The 22,434-nt window shown below is 40.4% G+C and overlaps 1 protein-coding gene across 3 annotated transcripts in view; it reads left to right on the forward strand.

Moving 5' to 3' along the window:
* The window catches only part of EIF4E (eukaryotic translation initiation factor 4E), a 31,047-nt gene extending 22,607 nt beyond the window's left edge, over window positions 1–8,440 (forward strand). For all 3 annotated transcript variants that reach the window (XM_051789802.1, XM_051789801.1, XM_051789800.1), the window contains exons 6-7: window positions 2,091–2,230; window positions 3,325–8,440. In XM_051789802.1, the coding sequence (XP_051645762.1) occupies window positions 2,091–2,230; window positions 3,325–3,439 (255 nt within the window). In that variant the 3' untranslated portion in view covers window positions 3,440–8,440. The remainder of the gene's footprint in view (window positions 1–2,090; window positions 2,231–3,324) is intronic.
* The last annotated feature ends 13,994 nt before the right edge of the window (window positions 8,441–22,434 follow it).

Genomic DNA, 22,434 nt, shown 5'->3' on the forward strand with positions numbered 1-22,434 from the left:
TAATAGCATGTTCATCCTGTATGTACCCTATAAATACGTTTTCTATTGCTATTCTCTCTTAGGAATAGATTTAACTGAATGGTAAATATATTTCTAGAGATTATGTGGGTTGCATTAAATGTGTTGTAGAAAAGGATATGACTGTATTGTTTAGGAACTGACTCAGAAGAGCCTAAAACAGTCTAGTGTGATCTAGGTTTAGAATCATGGATTGTAGACAGGACAACAAAAGCAGTCTTAGCAAATCTCTGATCTTTTTTCCTTGCTTGTGTGAGAGGCAAGAAGTATTGTGTCCCTTCAAAAGGGAGAAATGGCTTTCAGAATGAAAGCAGAGGTATCAAAACCACCTGAACTTTCAGGATCTTTGTAGTCACTGTAGTTGTGATTTGCAGAGAGGATTGGGAGCATTACGCTACTAGGCTGAGTGACTGCACATGAGTAAATTAACATCTTACAGTGTGCATTTGGCCTACACACGTGTATGAGTCCTGATTCCTGCCAGCCATTACATGTGGCTTGGAAACATGCAGGTAGTCTGTGTAGACTTAGGGTTAGAGGGCTCTGATTTTTGTTTAGCAGCAAGCAATGGCACAGAGCCTGAATACCCAGGTGACTGATATGTGCTCTAAAGCAACCGTGTCACTTTTAATTCCAGTAATTATATGTAACCAATTTTCTCCAATAAAAACCAAAGCCTTTATAACTCTCATTTGGAACAAATTTTTTTTTGTAATACAATGATCTTAACTGTAAATTAAACTTGAGTTGAGAAGACTTTTTTCCCCTGTTGTGCAACATTCATGAAGAGTGTACCTGACTAGTGTTTATTGAGCATAGTAGTCATCTTTGCTTATGTGTGTACTAAGGCTGTTGATCAATATTTTGCATGTTTGTGTGTGGTTTAATCTTAGCCATTTATGGCTTGCATTACTCATCGAGTGTGTGCAGCCTGCGGTTGGGTGTAACATTTAAAGCACAAGTAGTTATACCTGATTTATTCATTAGCACACTTTGTCCTTTTTGTATTTCCTCAATGAGGCCAACCCTTGTAGGTCTCATGGGTACTGGAAGACCTGCTTTGTTTGAAAAGTTGCAAATGTGTTGAATTTCCAAATGTTATAAGTGATTCTGGAAAACTGATGTAATAGCACTGTATTTAATGTACTGTGCAAGTGAATTAAACAAGTGTTCATTTGGAGATTAGTACTTCAGTGTGTAGAAGGATTTTTAATTCAGCATAGACTAGATGAATCTGTCTCAAAGACAAGAAACTATAAGTTTTGATTATCTGTATTGCTTGTTTTATAGGTTGCAAGTTGAAGATTTTAAATATCACTTTGACAATTACCATATTGCGTGGGGATGTGACCCCCCTCAGTATGATGTTCCTGAAGTAAAATACCTCTGCCAGTTCCAAGCTTCACCATTAGAAGCCTGTTGGGAAGAATCTTGTGTTACTTGTACACTTGTATTGGTGCACTTGCATTGCACACTGTTCAGGAGCACTGATGCCCACTGTAGAGTTTATGGAAACACTGAAGCTTCCTGGCTGTGTTGCTGGAAGTAGCACTTCATTGAATAGTGCTTCTCATCTGACTGCAGTGTGATTTACCTCTGCATTGATAGACTTCAGCATTGAAGTTAAACCTTACATGGCTGATATTATGCAAATAGTTCTTCACAGGTACTTCCTAGGTAATGGATGGAAACAAAATTTCAGATTTGTCTACCTATGTTAAATGTACTGTAGAAAGAATATATTCCTTTAATTCTTACCTTGTTTTGGATTGGGAGTATGAGGAGGGAGGCAGCACTGTGTAAATGATCAGTTGTGTCAGAACTCGTAGCTAGTGGGACAGGAGGAGGAATGGAAAATTCAGAATCAGTGGAAGATGTCCTACTACACCTGAGTTGATGTTCACTTGTAACATTTGGAACTTCAAGAAGATACTGCAATAAACAGAAAATGATTGCTATACGGCAAGTGACTGTAGGCAGTAAAGTGTAGCATTCCTCAGTTCTTGTTGTGTACACTGAGTGTTTGCCTGTGGAGCAGGATTCTGACTCTGAACTACTGCTTTGTTTTCTAGCTGCTGTGCCTTATTGGGGAGTCGTTTGATGACTACAGTGATGATGTATGCGGTGCTGTTGTTAATGTTAGAACTAAGGGTGATAAAATAGCAATATGGACAACTGAATGTGAAAACAGGGATGCAGTTACACATATAGGGTAAGTAATGTGATTGGTGTCTTGAATATATGAAGTGTAACCATTCATTTAAAGCCAGCTAACTTAATAGAGAATGCACTTCAGGAGAATGTAGCCTGTGCAGAACTGTATCCCAAGTTTGAGTAGTTCTGTGCCAAATCTGTGGTATGGTGTAGTTTTTTATATGGGCATGTGCTAGTAACTACTTTGTACTGCTGCACTGCCTTCATTGTAGATTAGAAATAATGAACAATTCAACACAAATCTTGGCAGAAGTTCTCATTTGTTGCACTTAATGCCTGTAGATAATGTGGGTTCTGTTGCAGTGTGCCAGTTTGTAAAGGTGGGAAGTAAGTAACAGTAGAGCAAGGTAAGTTGTGTTGATCATCAGCTGTCATTGCCATGACTCAGGACAGGAGTGGCCCTTAGTGTCTTGTACCTCACTCACTCTATGCTAAGGAACAGTGTGTGTGTCTAAGGGAGGTACTGCTGCTTCCTTCTCTTAAGACATAAGGTCCAAGCTGATTTTTCTTAAAGCTGCTGTTGATTTCTTAAAGCTTCTGTTGAGTAGCTGATCATGGCCAGTACCATGGGGGGGCTGCTTTCTATCAGTAGTTAAAGCAAAGACAGCCACTCTCTGCAATGGAGTTGTGATTGTTGATTAAAACTGACTGTTCCAGGGAATTGCTGTTTTGTTTGACTCAGGTGACTTTATCATCTCAGTTCTGGAATCCTGGACCATGGCTTATGCATGGCTATTTTGATTCTGTATGTGGGAATACAGCTTGCTGATAATAATGATACTTATATGAGTGCAGTAGAATCCTTGCATTCTACATTTACGTAAGCCTGTTAATTTTTTGCAAGGCCTTATCCTATTACATATGGTAAGTCATTTTACAAAACTGTAAGGGGGTTTTAGATGCAATAAGCTAGAAAAATCATATTTCAAGTCCTTTATTCACGTCTGAGAAACTGTTTCTAAGCAGGCAACTCTTTTTGCTGGTGTCAGCATATGTTAAAAGCAGGTGTCCTGATACTGATTCCTTCCTACGGACTTTGCTTAAACTGTTGTTCTGTTGTTTTGTTTTGTTTGTTTGTTTTTTTTCCTCCAGGAGGGTATACAAGGAAAGATTAGGACTTCCTCCAAAGATAGTGATTGGTTATCAGTCCCATGCAGACACAGCTACTAAGAGCGGCTCCACCACTAAAAATAGGTTTGTTGTTTAAGACGACACCTTCTGAGTATTCTTTCATAGGAGACTGCGTCAAGCAATCGAGATTGGGAGCTGAACCAAAGCCTCTTCAAAAGCAGAGTGGACTACATTTAAATTTGATTTCCATCTAAATGTTGCTAAGATTTGTGAGAAGTCTCATTCGCCTTTGTCTTGTACTTCTGTGTTCAATTCTTCTATTTTGGCTGAAGTAACCATTACCAATCAGAATTTTAGTACACTTCACCCCCCAAATCCATAAATGTGTTTCTGACCCACTCTGTATTAGCTTGGTAGAAACATTACTATTACAAAAAAATTGTTTATCCACAGTATTCAGAAAAGAAGTTGCATTTCTGTACCTGCAGGAAATTACTCTGTTCTACATTTGCATTGTATGCAGTAACATTTTACTGGTTTGGAAAAGAGTATGGTGCATACAGTTTTCTAGCAATTTTTTTATACAGCATCATCTTTGCTGTAACCTATGCTGATGGCTGCTAGATTAATTTATTTGTTTTCCCTATTTGATAACATTAGTGATATTTTGATTTCAGTTGTTTTTGCTCATGTAACACTTGGTGAAGAATCTGGGAATATGACAAAGGTGGAATAAACATTAATTTTGTGCATTCTTTGGTAATTTTTTGGTTTTTTTGTAACATCAAAGCTTTGCTATGAACTTATGCATTTCAGTCAAATCAGTGATCTGTTTGTGTGATTTCCTAAACATTAATGTGGATTTTTTTTTTATGTAACACCGTAATTTACATTCCTTACTAGAAATAGTATGTCTGTTTTTGTATCTTATGCTGTATTTTAACACTTTGTATTACTTAGGTTATTTTGCTTTGGTTAAAATGGCTCAAGTAGAAAAGCGGTCCCATTCATATTAAGACAGTGTACAAAACTGTAAATAAAATGTGTACAGTGAATTGTCTTTTAGACAACTAGATTTGTCCTTTTATTTCTCCATCTATACAGCAAGTATTTGTACCTCTTGTGACAAGGCAGTCTCTACTGTGGCTTCTTTTGTAGTAGTGTCTTCCAAGAAAGGTAAAGTCTGGAGCTATAGTCTGTTGAAACTTTTAATAAATCTATTAGATAGCACTCTATATCAAAGTGAAATTATATTGATGTGGCTACTGTTTTTTCTTAGTGGTTGGTCTAATTGATAACGGTTTGCATTGTTTCTCTTTTGGCTTTGTTTTGTGCCAACCAGGAGTTTCAAGGGTACATAGAAAGCTGTTTAGTTTCAGATAGGAGCTACACTGAAAGTGCTTTAGTGAGTGATTCTGCTCTGAGCATGTAATTCGTATACAAAGTACAAGTAAAGTGCACTAAAGACATGGCTACAAAGCGAAAGTATGCGAGGGCCTAGATAGTGTTGCTAACCGAAGTTTCATTTCCCCATTTGAAAGTTGCTGTGGGAGCTGTAAGTTTGCTTGACTTGCAGGATGGGGGGAAATTGAGGGTCACTGAGTTAACTTGTTTTGAGCAAAAGATGAGATACTTTTTCTTTCCACTCATTTAAAGCAGAGTATGCAGGAAAGTCAGTGCTTTATTGCTTTTCATATTTTCTTACTTTGTGAGTAAAGGTCTTGCCAGGGCTATGTAGCCTTTCTTCAGTGAAATGTTAAGGCAGGTGCTTATTGGGGTTTTGATCTTTGATAACTCCTTAAAGGAAGTTTAGTTACTGTGGCAGTAAAGCTTCAGTTGAATCTGCCCGATTAAGGCACTGAAGTATCTGTTGTGTGCTAAAATAGACTTGAACACTTTTTTTGCGTGTTTTATCAGAAACGTGTGTCATAAAGAGCATATCAGACTATACCAAAAAGGTCTAGATCATTAATTACAGTAATGTCTGGATCATTATTATGGCTGTTTAATAGGAACACTTAGAGTAGGTATCTATATCTAATGGTACTATGCCTTCAGTATTGGTCATTAACCAGGATAGGTGTTGGATGTGGAGAGAGCTATTAAGGCAGGTTTTTGTGGATTCTGGTGAAACTGGTTGCCTGTCCCGATTCTGCAGGTGTGCAAAGCAAGTCAGGTTAGTTTAATAAGACCACAGATAATAGAATAGAGCAACTCCTGCCTGTTTTCCAGCTTACAGCTTCAGCTACTCATCAGTAATGCTTGCATGCATGGGAATGTGAAGACGAATTTGCTTCCTGAGTGGTGACATTAGGTTGTCTTTGTGTGTGTAATTTGGGAGCACTGTGACCAGGCTCACTTAGAAAGAAGTGTCATTCAGAAACGTTAATAGTGCTGCCATTTTGTAAAGAGTGCTGAGATTAACTGGAATGCTGTTATGAGAAGTACATAGTATTGGTTTTGTTTCATTTCACTGCAAGTCTGAGCAGAATATTGTTTAGGGCAGCAGCATTTTGTTCATCTAGAGAAGTGATTGATTTCTTTTGGTATGGTCTCAGGTTTTTGAGCCTGAACCTCTTTAAGCAGCCAACTGACTTGCACTGTAATATGAAACTGCAGGTAGGTTGATTTGAGGCTCTTTGCTGCTCCTGTAACAATTGTGATATTTCTAGAAGACTTGAGAGAAAATTAGCTGGCATAGTTGCTTTATCAAATATATAACCTATGCCTCTAATTCACTGTTAGAAGAAGTAAATAACCATGAACCTGGTTTTCTCCAGCTTGCAAATCACTTTGTGCTGCATTCTAATGTTCTTCTGATTATAATGGTGTAGTTTGTATTTGTGCTACAGGAGAAAACTGAAAGCTTTCCATTCTGTGTATCAATAAAACAGCCACAGGCTCAAGAGAGGGAAAAAGCAGTAAATGTTTAAGTATCTAATGTTGGTGCAAAATATTCAGTGTTGTTAAACTCTGAAGGGTTAGTAGCCATTGTCAGCGTGTGGTTTTAGTAAGCATGGGAAGACTAAAGAGTCCAAAGCATCTTCATTCAGAAGCGGTTTTCTGTGATACAAAACCAACAGAGCAAGGAAAGCAGAAACTTGCTGCGTTTGAAGAGGTGTAAGAATGTGCCGAAATACAGCCTGGGAAGATGGGTAACAGATGAGGAGTATGTGTGAATTGTCAGCTTCTGGGTGTACTGGAAGTCTTGGGCTGTGCAATGCTTTTCATTGTCACTTTCTGTTTGTCTTGCTTGTCGCTGTTTTGTGTTTCAGGCTGTCTCTAGCTCAGGAAACTTAATTTTAATGTTAGCCAAATTCTGGAAACTTGGAACAGTAGCTTTTAGCCAAGCTTGGACTGAGCTCAAAACTTCCATCCTACCTAATGGAATCTTTTCCTACTGAAATGCTTGGAAAAAAATGTTCTGGACTCCATGGGGCCCTTACTAAAAGAAAAAATAAATTTGTTGCATTTCAGTCTGTAAAAGTCACATATGTCTTCCCTTCGATATATGACCTTCCCTGTTTCCGAGAGGCTTTATTTTTGAGTCTAGGCCTGATGGTTTTAAAACTAGATTTTAAGAACATCCTCCACTGAAGTACTCAATCAAATAGTTGAGCTTGATAGTTAAACCCATAAAGCTTTCAGACTGGCACTTCACTTTTATATGACTTTTGCCCTCTTAAGAACAGTCAATGGTTTCTACAAAATTTTTTTGTAACTAGGTTTTGGTTAGGTCTTACAATAAACTTTTTTTTAATGCAGAATTTGTGCCTTTCCACATTGGGCAAGAAACAGACAAATGAAAATGACATGACCAGTAAGGAAATAGTTATACCTGGTTCACTTTGAGACATTTCATACCTGTCTATCCAAATTAGAGAGAAGTGCAGAGCATATTAACAAGCAGCGTGGAACCAGACCTATTGAATGCACCTGCTGAACCTCTCCATCACTTCCAAGCTCCAGAGGCTGTTAAATCTTGAAGGTTTGCCATTTTGATCTCTGTGGGGCACCCATTTACTTTAGCTGCTAGAACAGATTTTCTGCCTTTTAGCCCTTAGTTTTGTATTCCACCAGAATTTGTTTTCAGGCATCTGGCTCTGGCACTGCAGCAAAGCCCTTAATAAGCACTTAAATTCCTTTCCCTGTGATAAAAACCATGGTCACTCCTGCTCTTGCCTGTTGGCTGCCTGGCACTTTCCCAAAAGACTATGGGATTCCCTTCTAGCCTTTCTATTTTGAAATAAAGCAGGTTCTGATGTCCAGAGATAAATGTGAACTGTGGCTGTGCACATGATGACTGTTATGTTTCCCAGTATTAACTTGTTCTGTGTGATGCCTTAAATGTAAAAACATCCTAGCTGAAGTCTGTCTGTTGGTATCAGTTTGCCTGCTAACCAAACATAACTCAGTTTTATTTTTTTGTTACTCCCCGCTAGTATTGAGTGTGTGACAAGCTTAGCTGAGAATTTGTGGGGTTTATGGCTGCCCCTTCTTTTCTTATCTCCATTTTTCTAAATCCTGATACTTTTCAAGCCTTATTAAAACATGTTTAATAAAGGGAAAAATTACACTGAGTCTAGTCACTGCTTTTTTAGTCACTGTGATACCATGGAGAATTCCAGGTGTTGCTAAACCCAGATAAAGACTGTGTGACTTCTTTGGCATAATAATCTGCTTATGGGATTTCATTTTTTTATCTCTAGCCATGTAAGTATGATAATAGTGAAAATGATACTTGAAAGTGTGTGTGTGAATATATCATATATAAAGCAAAAATGACTCATCTATTTTTTCAAAGTAGAAAACTGGTTTTTTTATTTCTAAAAGGTTTCTTTGACTTTCTGTAATGAATTATTGGATTTTGCTTACAATAGGTAGTTTAGATAATCTTTTTTCCTATGTTGTGCCTATTAATGTTATCAAAGAGTTGGAGCCAACCTCATAGGTAAGGTTTGGCATTCTTTGAAGTAAAGCTAGTTTTTGAGCCTTATATTCCTCCGTATGTACAGGGTAGTTTATCCTAGTGCATCTCACCCTGAGCCGTACAAATACACAGAAAATATGATGGGAAATTGGAAGGTACTACTTTATTTCTGTAGCTTGAATGAAAATAAAGTTTCTGAGGAACTAATGTCTCAGCTTCTTGACTCTGTCTGGGATGTAGAGAAACACAGATCAAAGATGAATGAGTGTGGGGCTACTTGGAAATGTGTGTTCACTCTACAGTTTGGAGCTTTTGCGTAGCTGGGGCTCCTTCAGCTCACCCACAGATGAGCCTTGTTCTGAACAGAACTGGAGTGACATGATTGCAAAAACACTACTGACTGCTCTCTCCTTGTTTGCCATAGTTTGTCCAGTAGGAAGGAGTAGTCTAAATGTGTTGGTGTAGTGGCACTAGCTAGCCGGAAACTGCAGGTGAACTCCTAATAGGAGCTCCTGTTGTGCCACCATGGTGATGTTTAACGACTGAAGATAGTGTCTTGAACTTGGAGGGGTTTTGGTCTGTTTGTGCTGTCCATTGTGGCAAAAAAGAAAAAAGAACTTGTCTCTGTAGGTGTGTCATTGCATAGCTGTGCACTTAATGCTTGAGATTTTTTATTTTATTTTTTTTTTTTTGATTCAAGAATAGATGTTTGACTGCCGTAAACTGATTTCACTACTTGGCCTCAGTTCATCTCTCGTGTTTGAAGTGAGAGTGCCTCCTGTGTAGTGACAAAATGGTGCCTATCAGTGTCCAGAGTTGGAGATGCTGTTGAGAGTTTCCCTGGAAAATCCATCCTCGAGTTCATTCCCTAAAAGCAAGGAAGAAATATCTGTCCCCAGACAGCAGCCTGCAGATGTGCTCCAGAGTGGTTGGGTAAAAAAAAACTTGAAAAGATCTCTTAAGTGTTTATTGCTTCATCAGTAGAGTTGTGTTTTCCTTTTACACACCAACTGGAGGTTGTGGGTGAGGTGAGAATCAAGGGCAGAACTGAAGTCTGATTTTTGTCAGGCCGTGATGGGTTGTGAAGTGGTGCAGACTAGTACTAAGCTGTAACAGCAGTAACTGTTAGGGCAACGTACTGCAAAAAAAAATTTAAAACTGTTTGGATATGGATGGCTTCTTAAGCAATAGGTGGTTCTTTCACATTTGTGTGAAATGTGAAAATGATGCAAAGGGGGGAATTGGATTTTTTCTAACAGATTTGTGGCCTTTCCTTGTGCGTCATTTCTTGGTAGATGTGGTGCTGTCCAGCCATCCCTCTGCACTGTGCAGCAGGGTGTCACCGCAGTGGGAGCAGTGAGCAGTGCTGAGGGCATACCCAAACAGAGAGCTCTCAGCGGTGGGAGCTGGTTCTCCTGTAAGCTCTTATCGTGGCTGCTATTGGTTACCTTCAGGAAGCCCCAGGACTGAGACACTTCTACCCTCTGACATAATCTTCTCCAACTATACTTGTATTATAGTGTAGAAACATAGTCCTGGTTCTGTGCACTTGATGTTGTTGCACTAACCCTCTCAGCTGTATGGTTTTCAAGGTTGAGATTGTAATCCAGGATGAATATTTATGTGAAATTCTAGGTGGTCTGCCTGAATAGGATTAATTCTGGTTTGAATACAGCCCAAACAGTCTTTTATGCTCTTGAGGGTACATCTTAATTGCACTGGAAATGGTATGGTTTAATCTCTAGTTATTTAATCTCTAGTTAAATTAGCTTGAGGTGACTCGGTCCTACTCCTTGTCTAATTTTAAAATTTTTCTAGGTTTTAGCAAGAGAGACTCAGCTTTTTGGAAATGCTGGACTGTATATACCTTTGTTGCAATACAGGTAAGCTTCAACTGCCGCCTAGGTCTACCTTCCTGTCACCTAAAAGAAGCAGTTACTGGAATTTGCAGCAGACTTGACATGTGTCAGGAAGGGAATAAAACACCTTGCCAGCTGGCTATCCTGTTGCCAACTGCTGTACCTTGCAGTGCTGAGCCTGGAGTTTGTAAGGAGGTTTGTACAGGTGCACAACTATGCTTGATAATACTTCTGCCTTGAAATCACTGTGTCTTCCCTGCATTGTGTCAGTTTTGAGAGGCTTTATTTCTGCCTATTTTATAACAGTTTCTGAGAATTTCCCTGGTATTGTTGAGATATGCCAAGGTTTTTTAACATCTCTGGAACTGTATGTTGGTTAATGCACCTGCATGCTGGCTGCAGCTGGACTTGGCTCACTTGGAAAAGCAAAGAAGAGATGCCTAGCTGCCTGGTGCATCTATTTAATTTTTTGGTTGGTTGGGTTTTTTTTCCAAAGCTGACCTGTGCTAATAAAGTGGAGAGTGCACATAGCTATGGTAGCCTTTCAGTTGTGCCCTTTAATATCTTCCTGTAGAGGGGATGGCCAGCAAAAGGTAGAGGAACAGCCTCACAGGAACATGCCAAAGGGCAGTGAAGCTGTTACTCAAAAGTGACTGAGCTACTGGGTCGGTGAAACAGCTTGTTCTGGATCTGAAGAAGTCAACCCAAAATACTATTAAAATTCGTAGGTTTTGTCCTAAGCATTATAGTTCCTTCTTTCCATAGGTCTGAGCCTAAATACTTCAGAACGTCTTCAAGAAAACATTTCACACTTTGCTCTGCATGTTTCAGGGGCCAGTATAAGCTGTGCTCATACAATTGATGCCACTTTGCTGAAGTAGATAAAAGCTGTGTGAGAGGGGCAGAAGCACAGTGCTGATCCGCACAAGAGGAGCTGCGTGTAGAGCATGTTTACACCAGCCAGAGTGCCTCAAGCACTGAGCTTTTTCCAACTGCCTTTGTGCTCTTCCTCTTCAGGTAATCTTTTGCTTGGTTAAGCTACAGCTGCTGGGCTGTAAGCAGTCAAAAGTCCTTTACTGGACATGAAGTTTCAGCACAGCTCAGAGGCACAGCATGTGTGAGCTGTTCCATACCTGGTAATGGCATTAGGGGATGGGTGACTTGTGCTGCAGTTTTTGTGCCAGTATATTCAGCAAGTGCCATCTCAGCGTTAATTCCAGTGAGAAAACAAGTATTATTGATGGTGATAAAGACAAATTGAAGGCATCTGAGCCAAAGCACTTCCCTAGGCCCTAGGCAGATGCTGAATCTGAAATCAGATATAATAAGAGATTGAACAAGTTTTACAACTCATCCTCAATCAGCATCAAATGCTTTTGATGCAGCAGCTGCTCTGTGAGGTCAGTACTGTGCATGTGACAGTTTTATCAATTTTATTGCTTACCTTAATGCTATGTTTTTGGGATTTCCAGTTTACCCCGTGCAGCTCCTTTACTACAGCAGACAGAAACTGGAGTTTCCGAAATGGTATTGTTGGACAGGGCAGTTCATATTTTCCAGTTTGTAGTCTAAGCTGTCCCTTGAGTCTTGAGACAATTGACTTTAAAAGGCCTTTTAACTGCAGAAGTCTAAATGGGAGTAGAAAATAAGTTTGCAGTTCTGTTCAGCAAAGTCCCCATATAAACATCAGTCCTCAACCTGACAAGAAAAGGCTTTTGCTGTGTGGACAGTTTTCTGCAGCATTAGTCCAATGTTCACCTCAGCGGTTAGCAGAAGGCTCTGGGGCGACATGAAAGTAGTAAATTAGGGAGAGAAAAACAAGTTTTTGTCACTTCCTGATAGTTTGCCAGAGTCCATCCCGGTCTTCATATCTGTGTGGGGAGTGCTGGGGTAGAAAATTCAATCCACAGACTTCTCTACCTGTTTCCCATCTCTGTCCATGTGATATTTTACAGAGGAAGAATTCAATTGAGTTTGAGATCTTGTAGAAAGGGAAAAAATTCAGATAAGGTGCTACTTAAATCTTTTGTTTCAGTCATTTAGTGAGACTTAGATGTTTCCAAAATAAAACAAAAAATTAAAAAAAAAGTCACTGAGTTCTTGTTTTCCAGTGACTTCAGGCCTGTGGTGTTTGATCTGTTCTGTTCTGGCCGCATGGTTACCCATGGAGAAAACAGTAGTTGACAGCTTAAAAAACTTAGCTTGTTGGAGTTTTTTTTCCTTTCAGTGAAGTTCCTTTTGTGCTTTGTCATTAAGCACCATGGGGCAATTTTCTGTGGTTTAGATTTTGCTGCAGGGGCTATAGAAACGGGTGGGGATAGGAATGTGTGGATTAAGAATTTCGCCCTGGAAAAAGCTTCTCAGTGGCACAGAACTGGAAGATACTAGGAAGATAGAGCAGGATGATATGCTCTCTTAGGGAGATGGTATGCTGGAGGCACAGCTTAGAACAGCTCCAGTCCAGCTGGGCAGCAAGCTCCCTCTCTGACTCCAGTGCTGTCCCTGGCTTTTAGGCATCCTCCCTTCTCTGCTTTGTGTGTGGCTGCACTGCTGAGGGAATGTGGCCTTGTATTTCCCTGCAGCAGGCTGTGGATGGCACACAAAGGAGTGTTTGAGAGCTTCACCAGGTGTGTGTATTGTTTCCAGATATGCTCTGGAAAGGCTTAACAGCTGGGCCTGTTCCCACCTCCTTCCTGGCTGAGATGATTGGATGCTAACTCAAATACTTGCAAGCACACACTTACCAGGTGCTGGCCTCCAGCTATCATCTGCCCTCATGCAGTAATAAGATGGTAGCATAAAAAATTTCAAGCAGTAAACACACGTGGAGGGAGACATTTTGCACAGCAGTAGGCAAGCATGTCCCAAACAGAACTCCAGTAAAAAGTGAGACAGAAACCAGCAGTGCCTTCCCTTTTCACAACAGTTGGTATTGTGTTTGTTGTGATTAGGATCACCTAAAAAAACTTTCAGCATGTTTTCCTGTACAGCTGTTCATATCTGCCCCAGCAAGAGGGACTTAACACATTTGGAAAAATCAATAGACTTCAGCTGCAGGGGGATGGGGCATGGGCTGGCTTTTGCACTGAGCCCTTTAGAGACCTTATTTATCTAGTGGCATGAGATGTGCAAGAGGAAAATAACTGTTACATGATTCTTGTGCCTTGCCAGAGTCCAAAGCAGGAAATGCCATAATTACAGCAGTTCTGTGTAGTTGCCTGGATTAGAAAGGTAACTCTTAAACCATGGTAGATGTTTTTGAACTTGTTGAAAGCGGTTTCCAGCATGCAGTTTGATGTGATTGTTGCTCTCCCTTCAGGGCAGGAGGACAAAAATGTGAACATTTTTTGTTCATATAGTTAGTTGTTATCACTATGAGTTGTGGTACAAACAGGAAAATTAGATTATGTGTAACTATAATACTGAACTGGGCTGACAGGAACTTATGTTCTATAGACTAAAATGTCACTAAAAAGGGAATATTCTTTACTTTGCAACATGTGGTGAAATCCAGGACCTGTTTATTCTTTGGAGGCAATTTAAAAGCAAAAAAAATCCCCCAAATGTAGGTGTTTCATTACTGCTAGTAGAGCTTTAAAGATACTTTATTACTTGGAGCATTCCATGCAGAAAATTAGTTTTCTAGCTCACTTGGGAGGCAGGAGCTCTGCTGTTTGCCTTCCTTTGGCACATACTGTATTCTTGACCATGCTTATCTGAATCTTGGGGCTGACAGCAAAGATGTCCTCCTATCTACTGACTTGGTTAAAATATTGACTGAACTTTGTGTCCTGTTTCCAACAGTAGCTCATGACAGATGATTAGGAAACAGCTTAAGAATTGGAAGATCTGTAGTGTAATCTTTGCGCTGGGACACCTTGTTAACTTGTGGCAGAAGTACCTTGACCATCTTATATAATAGCTCCTGATTGATCTGTCTCCATTAATTTGGTGAGTCCCTTTATGAATGAATTTATAGTATTGTTCTTCAAAGTTGTCACAGCAGTTGAATTTCCAGCACAGCGATGCCTTGTGAGGAGGCAGTTCCGCCTGTGTCATCCTCTGTAGCACCTTCCCACAAACAAACCTGTCTTGGATTGAACCTCCCCTTTCAATTCAGTCTGGTGTCAGACATGTCAAAACTACCACTTAACAGAGGAGGTGGAGATACTTGTCTTTGCTTTAGGTTTTGTTTTTTTTTAAAAAAAACTATGCTCTCTACCAATCCCATTTACAGTTTAGCTTGCATATTTTGTTGGGTTTTCAGTTGTTGAATACTGGAAACCTGGTTAACAACTTCATTTCTTCCACCTGGGGCAATGCAAACAGCACAGTTACAGTATGTAAATAAAAGTATTGCAATTTAGCAGACTATGTTGTAGAAAGGATGGAATTACAGAAGCAGAAAATCTGTTTTTCAAATTAAAAAAAGAAAGGGGCAACTCCTGATAATTAGCACAACTTTTCCAAAGTAGTTCTGTCTGCCTTCCTCCAAGTCTACCTCACCTTATAAAGCAGACCAGGGGTGTTTCAAATGCAAGCTTTATTTTTTGACCCTAGTAATAGTTAGATCATTAAGCCCAGATGTCACTTGGCAAAGCTATCTGTAGGTACTGTGGGCTTTTCGCTTTGCTGCTGCTGTAAATCCTCTTTCATTTAAAAGTAAGCAAATACAAATGGTGTATATTTGTAGGGGAACCCTCTCTCCTGTACTCCATCCTCTTGTGTTAACTATTTTCAAACAGCTCCATGGGTTCCCAATTACTTCAGGAACCTTGTGCTCTAATAAATGAAACAGCCATAAACAAAGCCAGCTTAATCTCCTCAGGCATTTTGCCATGGGAAGTCATTGTTAGCTGGCTCAACTCTGTCAAATTGAAGAGGTACTGAGAGAGAGAGATGACCCATCATGTAAACTCATCTTTCTCTGTCATGGTGAGAGAGCTTTATACATTGCCCTCTCTCTGGGCTCTGCAGACCAGGAACCACACCAACTCGACCAGCAGGACCCTGTTTGCAACTCTGCAGTATGAGGTGTATTTCCATGGAGCAGCATCTCCTTACGTGCCTGTGTCTTCAGGTTGCCTCCTTCCAGAGTTCAGACTCCATCCTCCATAAAAAAATGCTTCACAGGATTTTGAGGTAGCTACAGTAGCTTGCTCTTTTAAAGCTGACCTTCAAAGGAATAAATGCTGTCAGCATGTTTGAGGAGGTCCTGATTACTTTTTCTTTCTTTTCTGCTTGTTCTTTATGTCACTGATTAAGATCTTGTCTGTCCTGGATGACAGAGTGGCAGATCTGGAAATGTAACAGAAGTGTGAATTCACAAGAGCAAAACTTGGATCTGCTTGAGGGTAAGGGTCTTTTTTTTTTTTTTTTTTCCCCCTTTGATTGTTCTAGAATAATTAATTCATGGTGAAGCTTGCAAAAAGGAAGGAGCTACTGTTCCTGATAAATAGTAATGTATATAAGACCCTCACTCTCATAGGTATAAGTTTTATTTTTAGGGTATCTGACCTATTGCTGGAGCCTGAATTTCAGGTGCATGGACTTTCCCTATCGAGAGACCTTGCTGAAATTGCTACAATTCTTCTTTATAGAACTGTTAGTTTTTCTCTGCCAAAGAAACATCTTATTTGATGTATTATGTTGCCTCCTGAAAAACTTAACTCCTTTTTAGACAAATTCAGTTGAAGATAAAAATACTTCCAAAACCCATTGTGCTTCATTTGTGCACAAATTTTGCCAGTAAGGGAAGTTTAATAAATATCCCTCACCTTGCCTCCATAAAATTAACTTTCATACATCTGTACTGTAATTTATTAATAAAAAATTTCTTAGTTCATAAGCTTACAAAAATACCAGCCATTCCACATAATAACTACTTCAAGATAAATTTTTTACATTCCAAGAGTAAGAGGATATAAATCTTACAACAACTGATAGAAGACAGGCTCAAATAACAGAAAATTCCAGCTATAACCTACTTTCCTTTGGAGAAAAAAAAAAGGGAGGAAAAATGTAAGATTTTATAAATATGCCAAGTTTGCATTTTATTTCAGTCCTCGGATTTAGTTGAAATAACTGTATCTGTGTTATGGACCTGTATTGTAATGCATAGGCTCTGTTTGGTGTCTTTACTTTAGATAAAGTTTCTGGAGAGACCTGTAATGCAGCAGTAAACTCTGCCCACAAGATTCAAAAGCTAAAGGTGAAAACTGGATGCTGGTGGTTGTTGCTGAGTCATGCTGACAGCTCAGCCTGGTTAGCTTTAATGAAGGTTCAAAGTGGAACAGGGCATCTTCTTGAGTAATGAGGTAAGACCGAAGAAGTCCTGCAGGCAGTACCGGTGCTCAGTCTGATTCCTGCTGAACCTGCTGTGCCTCTGAGCTGACAGCAAGGGAAAGAATTTGGCTTCTGATTCTCGGGTTTCTGGTGCTGTAATTAGGGCTTTGGCTTTTTGACTCTGCAGAGCAGCATCTTAAAGCAATCTGAACAGTTCCTTTGCTGTCAGATATCACTGGGGTGTAAACAAATTTTCATTGACTTCAACGATGGTGCCCAAAGTTTTACTTTATAATTTTTCTTAAATGTGATTAGACACTCTTGCAGTGAAGGCTGCCATTGCTGCCAAGGGATTCTGGGAACACATATAAAATACAATTTACATGTGAGTAAACTACGAATGGATGAACTTTCTTTTGATAACCAGTTAGGTTAGAACTCCATCGTGCCCTGGAAAGCCAGTGGAAAAGGGACATGGAACCTCAAGGCAAAAGTATTTTCTCCCTAAATCAATCCTTTGTGGTATCTGTCACAGGATGTCCTTTTGCAAATGTGTGTCCGCCATAGAAAATGGCTTAATGAAAAAGTTGTATAGCAACAGATGTTGTTTGTCTTCAGGTGGGTTTACTCAAGGTGCAAAGGATGTGCTTCCTGTTTTCTGACTTTGTGGGCACGCATTTGGCTGGGGAAAAAAGATGCTATTAGTGTGTGGTAGTTCATACCCTACCAAGGATAGAGCTGTTTGCCCTTTCGGTATGAGTCACGCTGGACTAAGCACTGCATGATGCCAATCACTTGTTTCATCCTGTTAGTTCTTGTGAAAAATAAAGTTTCTTGCTCTCTCACCTGCCTTGCATTAGTAATCTGGCCTTGCACATAAACTAAGATCACTCCTTTTCTCACAACCAAATATAAAGCCCACTTTTCAAGTCTGCATGACTCCTGCTAGCTCTGACAGCTCTGGTCTGCAGCCCCTGTCAGTTATTATTTTGTGAAAGTTCAGGTTTCAAACTCACCTGTCTGCCTGACACTACAAGGTTTCCCTTTGGATATATTCATTGGATGTGACTTTAGCTTTATTTACCACTAGGCTTGTTTTACTGTTCCAAGTAAGGGCTAGCCGCTTCCTAGTGCAGAATGTGTGGTATTTGTCAGAAGGAGACTGCTTTAAGGCTTCCAGATAACCTGACCAGCCTGCTCCTCTGTAAACAATTTTGTGGGCTCTGCTGATAAGGATAAAGCAACTGCACTGAAGATGATTAGAAGATGCTGATATCTGTAGGGGAGCAGACTAGTACTGCTCTAGCATATGACTACCCTTGAAGAAAAGCACTTACAAACTTATGAACATTTATAACATCTTGTTACTGGTGATGGCACTGATCTGCAGTTTTTCTGCTGTCAGTGTATGCCATCAAGCCCCAGATGCTTGTTATTTTGTTCTGATCAGAATCCCTACATTGGTTTGCAGGCCCACAAGAAACTCTCTGTGGCTCTTTGCAACAAACTAAATGATAAACAAACTCCCTCCAGACCAATCTGGGTGATGTTTATCAAAGGGTTACTCATATAGATCTTGCCTGTACTGGAAAAGGTATATACCCCTAGAATGAGGCAGCTGGATCCATGGAGCTGCTGGTTCCACTAACTGTTCAATCTTTATCTGAAATTGATTTTAAACCTTGCAGGATTAATGTAAGATTTTGCAGTTAGGGATTACGTAGACCTATGAGGTCATGCCAGTGACATTTTGCTTGTTAAAAATTGTGTTGTAGATTAGATTCTAAGGGACTCAAGTATTTTAAAACTGTCATTCAACCTTGTACAGGTGGACCAAATTTATCTGGTGGGCATGTATAATGAAAACCCTGAGAAGAAGAGTGGAGATCTGTTTTCTCGTTATAATGGCAGCAACAGAGAAGTGATGGCTTTAGGTTAAACCTGTCAGGTTTCACCACTGCAGGCAGGGTAAGGAGAGCAACACCTTCATCCTTCCAGCAAACTGGCAAATAGAAAAGCAAAGACTACAAAGCAGAAGAGGCTGAAAGAAGAATCTGGGGTCTAAGGAGAAGATGGCTCAAACAGAAGCACTGCGTGTCCTGCAAATACTTGCTGTGTTGAAGCATGGGAAGCCTTAAAAGCAGTCTGAAAATCTGAGTATTTACCATCTGCAGAAAGAGAGAAGGGGAACCAGAGAGCAGGTATTAGCTTTTTTTCCTCTGGTTCTATTGCCAGAGGGCCAAGACAGGTGATGGTTGCAGCTGTCTCCAGGGTATGTGGGCAAACCTATCAGACTCCTTGCATTGCTTTCATTTCAGTGCAACTCTGCTCCTTACACCAAATTCTTTTAGAAGATCTATAGACTGCTACTGCCTGCCCTTGCCTTTCCCTGTGTAATTTTTGCAGGAGAAATGGATCAATTTTGCTTGATGTCTGCTGCTTTTAAATCAGCTTCAACTGATGTGAGACTCAAGTGGTGGCAGCTGGGAGACTGCTTAGCTTCAAGCATGGCTGGAATTGTTCTGTGACCCGAAGAAGATGGCAGAATGCCATGCATTAAGGGTGATGGAAAATAGGTATGTGGGAGGAAGCCCTTACTCAAACAGTTAATACACCTAAATGTGAAGAAAAGAGGATTTGGTGTCAAAGTACATCTGTTGCCTGTGGTTTGATGCAGTCAGCGTGACGTATTGCTAAACCTTTGTTCCAGCTGTCATAGGCACCTAAGTTTATGTGATTTTTCATTGGCTGCTGCTTTTGAAATTTAGTGCTTCTGACATACAGGAAAATTTTTTTTCAAAGTGTGAGTGAGCCTGCAGGATGGGTGTGTTGGTAGTACATGGCTGACCACACTGTGCTGAGAGCTTTAGTGCAGCAGCATTTCAACTCCTGGCTGCAAGGGTAGTTAGAAACAAAGAGAATCAAACTGGATAGCTCTCATCAAGTCCTCTGATTCATAGTTCCTGAAGAGATTCTTGTCCTAGTCTACTCCTATGTGCTATATAAAGGAAAACATATAAACTCTTCCCTTTGTATTTAGAAAGCGGGCACGGATTAGGCTTACTAAGCAATAATCAGCTTTCACTGGTTTAAAATTAACTAAAACAGCACTAGTCTTTTTTTCTCTCAGCTGGTGGCAGTGGGGGACAGAAGATGTCTGGAGGAGGTGGCTCAGGCTTTTGTCGCAGTGTGAAGAGAGATGTGACCTGCAGCAAGCTCTGTCCATTGCCAGAGGCATGGTGCTTTGTCCATCCTGGATGAGTTTTCCTGGCCTATCTTCCCAGCTGCCAGAATGGCTGTACTGGAGAGGTGAAGACTGCACTATTAGGGAGGGGGAGGGAGAGGTGTTGTTCTGATGGGATGGGACTGCATGTCCTGGGGCTGGTGGCGTGCCAGCAACAGCAGGTGTCCTTTGCTGTCCACCATCCTCCACCTGTTACCCTAAAGAGAATTTCTCTGGGCACTCTCCTCTCCTCCCCTGCGCTGATAGTTGAGCTGTTTGTTTGAGTTGTAATTGAAACAGGCATGTTGGGGATTTTAAGCCCCTGCCCATTTCAGGGGTAAGGACACTGAGATGCCTTTGCTACCTTCTCTTCCTTTGCTCCCCTGATAACATGCTAAGAGCTTCAATGACAGAGGATGTTTCTGATAGCTCAAGCTGAGTTTGGTTTTGTTTTATTTTGGCTGAGTAGCAGCTAAAGTTTTCCCCTTTCCACTACTGAGCAGTTGAGCCAATGGCCTCCTCCTGAAATCACAACTGCAATCCATTTTCTCTGTTAAAGCAGCAATGATGCAATAGTGCACAGCATAGCACAGACCAGTGCCTAGGAGGCAACACTCACAATTTCTTCTGTTTGCCAAGTTTCTTCTGTTTGCCAAGTCATACTGGGAGTTGTAACTTAAGGCTAAAAACCCTCCACAGGGTGTGGAAGGCCTGTCTGTGTGTCAAGCATCTTTGCGTCTCCTTTTAGATGGCACTGAATAGTAGAAGGCTATTTTCCTTTTCTAGCATTAGGGGGAGCACAGCTGTTAAGAGAAAGATACTACATGGTAAAAAAAAAAAAAAAAGAAAAAGAAAAAAGATACAAACTGGAAAAAAGTTCTGAACCTTATGAGTCCATTTAAACCCTGTCCTTACACAATGGTCTGTTTATAATCCCTGTGCCACCAGTAACAAAGTGTCTGCAGGCACCCAGGACTGTAGGACCTTGCTACCAGAGATGTCAGGCAAAGAGGAGGAATAGAAATGGACAGCCTGCTAATTTTTCAGTCCCCTAGAAAGAAGCAAATAAAACTGAGTGACATTAACAACTGTTTTAAGCTTTCTTGGTGTTCCAGAAGTCATGTTGACAATGTTACAACAGCTATTCAGGAATGCTGTTATACCACCAGGGCTGTCTTTGAGAATTTATAGACTGTAATTTCTTGTTTTAGCTTCCAGTGGTGTCATTGATGATTGTACATAAAGCCTTGGCTACAGGGGAAAATATTCTTCTCTTGTTCCAAGCCCTTGACTCTGCAAATTGATTTTGTTTTGCACTTTGGTAGGAACATTGCCCAGTAAGCTGTGTGGTAAGGCCTCTCTACCCATAAAATCCCCAAACTCTTAATGATTTTCTCAGAGCTAGGATTTCACATGTGGGCTCAAAGTTCATAGGCCTATGTAATTCCTCTGCTTCTACCTCTACTGGCTTTGTGCTTGCTTCCTCTGCTTGTGAAAATACTTGATTGATCAGATCTCTTTAAAACCATAAGGATACTTCCTGGCTACTCAATGAGCAAGGCTAGCAGAATCAGTCCCTGTGTGCATAAAAGGTACCAGATAATGACATTTAGGCCAAATATTCTATCAGGGATATTTTACTTCATATATTTTTCCTCAACTCAGCACACGCTTTAATCATTGGAATGGACAGGCTGATTGATTGCTTGGCTGATTCCTCTGCACTCAGCACCTAAAAATAAATGTTTAAAAGTTACATAATCTTGGAGTTAAGGCTGCTGTCTGCATATTCTTTGGAAGTGAGAAGTCCAAGTTAGGGCCTGTGCTTTGGGAGAGCAGAGAGGATCCTCTGAGAGCAGACAGTGTACCAGACTTGGTTTGTAAAGAAAGGTCAAGAGAGAGCATTGTAGTTTGATTCTGCTCTTTCCACTGGTGTGATCAGCTGGCTCTTAGTGGTGTTACTGATTTGGTTCTGTCAGGTTCACAGGAACATGTCAGCATCCATGCATCTCAACTAGTCCATTCTAGCACATGTTCAATTTGCTTCTTTAGGAATATACCAAAGTTAGTATTGTGAGGAGAAATGAAGGACAAAGTATTTAAGAAGAATTATTCCTTCCAAGGGTAAAGTTTGAGATGCCCAAAAGAGGCATGCCTGGGTGCCAAACAATAGTACTGCTACCTGCAAGAATACTGTGCAAGGAGGAAAAATTGTAACTGGTACATGTGGATCTCTCCTTAGTAGTATTACTCGAGGAGAAGTTCCTATGATACGTGTGATATTTGTAGTGCTTCCAGAAGTCAGAGAAGGAGAAGTGGGAGAGAGTTGAAAGGTACTAAAGAGGGAGGAAGAATCTGGGGAAAGGCAAGGAAGAAAACCAGAAAGAAAAAACATTTGTAGGTCATTCTGTGAAGGGTACAAAGATAACACATGCTCCAGAGGGACAGTGCCATGAAAGTTACAATAGAAATCACCAGTGGGAAAGGATACTCTTCTTTCCTCTTTTTTTTTTTTTTTTTTAATTTAATTCAACAGGATGGCAGGAGCATGATGCAAAGTGTTATTCATATACTGGGGAAGACACACATATGAGGACATCTGTTTTAAGAAGCTGCTTCAAAAATAACCACAGGAGAGGAGTGTGTTTGCAAAGTGCAGCAGGCAACCTGCAGAGCAGTGAAAAGTAAGACAGCAGTGGTGCTCTGAGTACAGACAGCCCCAAATGTTTACAGGATTGTGTACATTTATACTTGCTGCTGAACCATCCCACCCTGACCTCTGTGGGTGTTTTACAAATGGAAGGAGGTGCTGTTTCCATGTTTTCTGCATGAGA

The sequence above is a fragment of the Manacus candei genome, unplaced genomic scaffold (assembly GCF_025592945.1).
Source record: "Manacus candei isolate 608988 ecotype Guabito, Panama unplaced genomic scaffold, ASM2559294v1 h1tg000028l, whole genome shotgun sequence".
NCBI lineage: Eukaryota > Metazoa > Chordata > Aves > Passeriformes > Pipridae > Manacus > Manacus candei.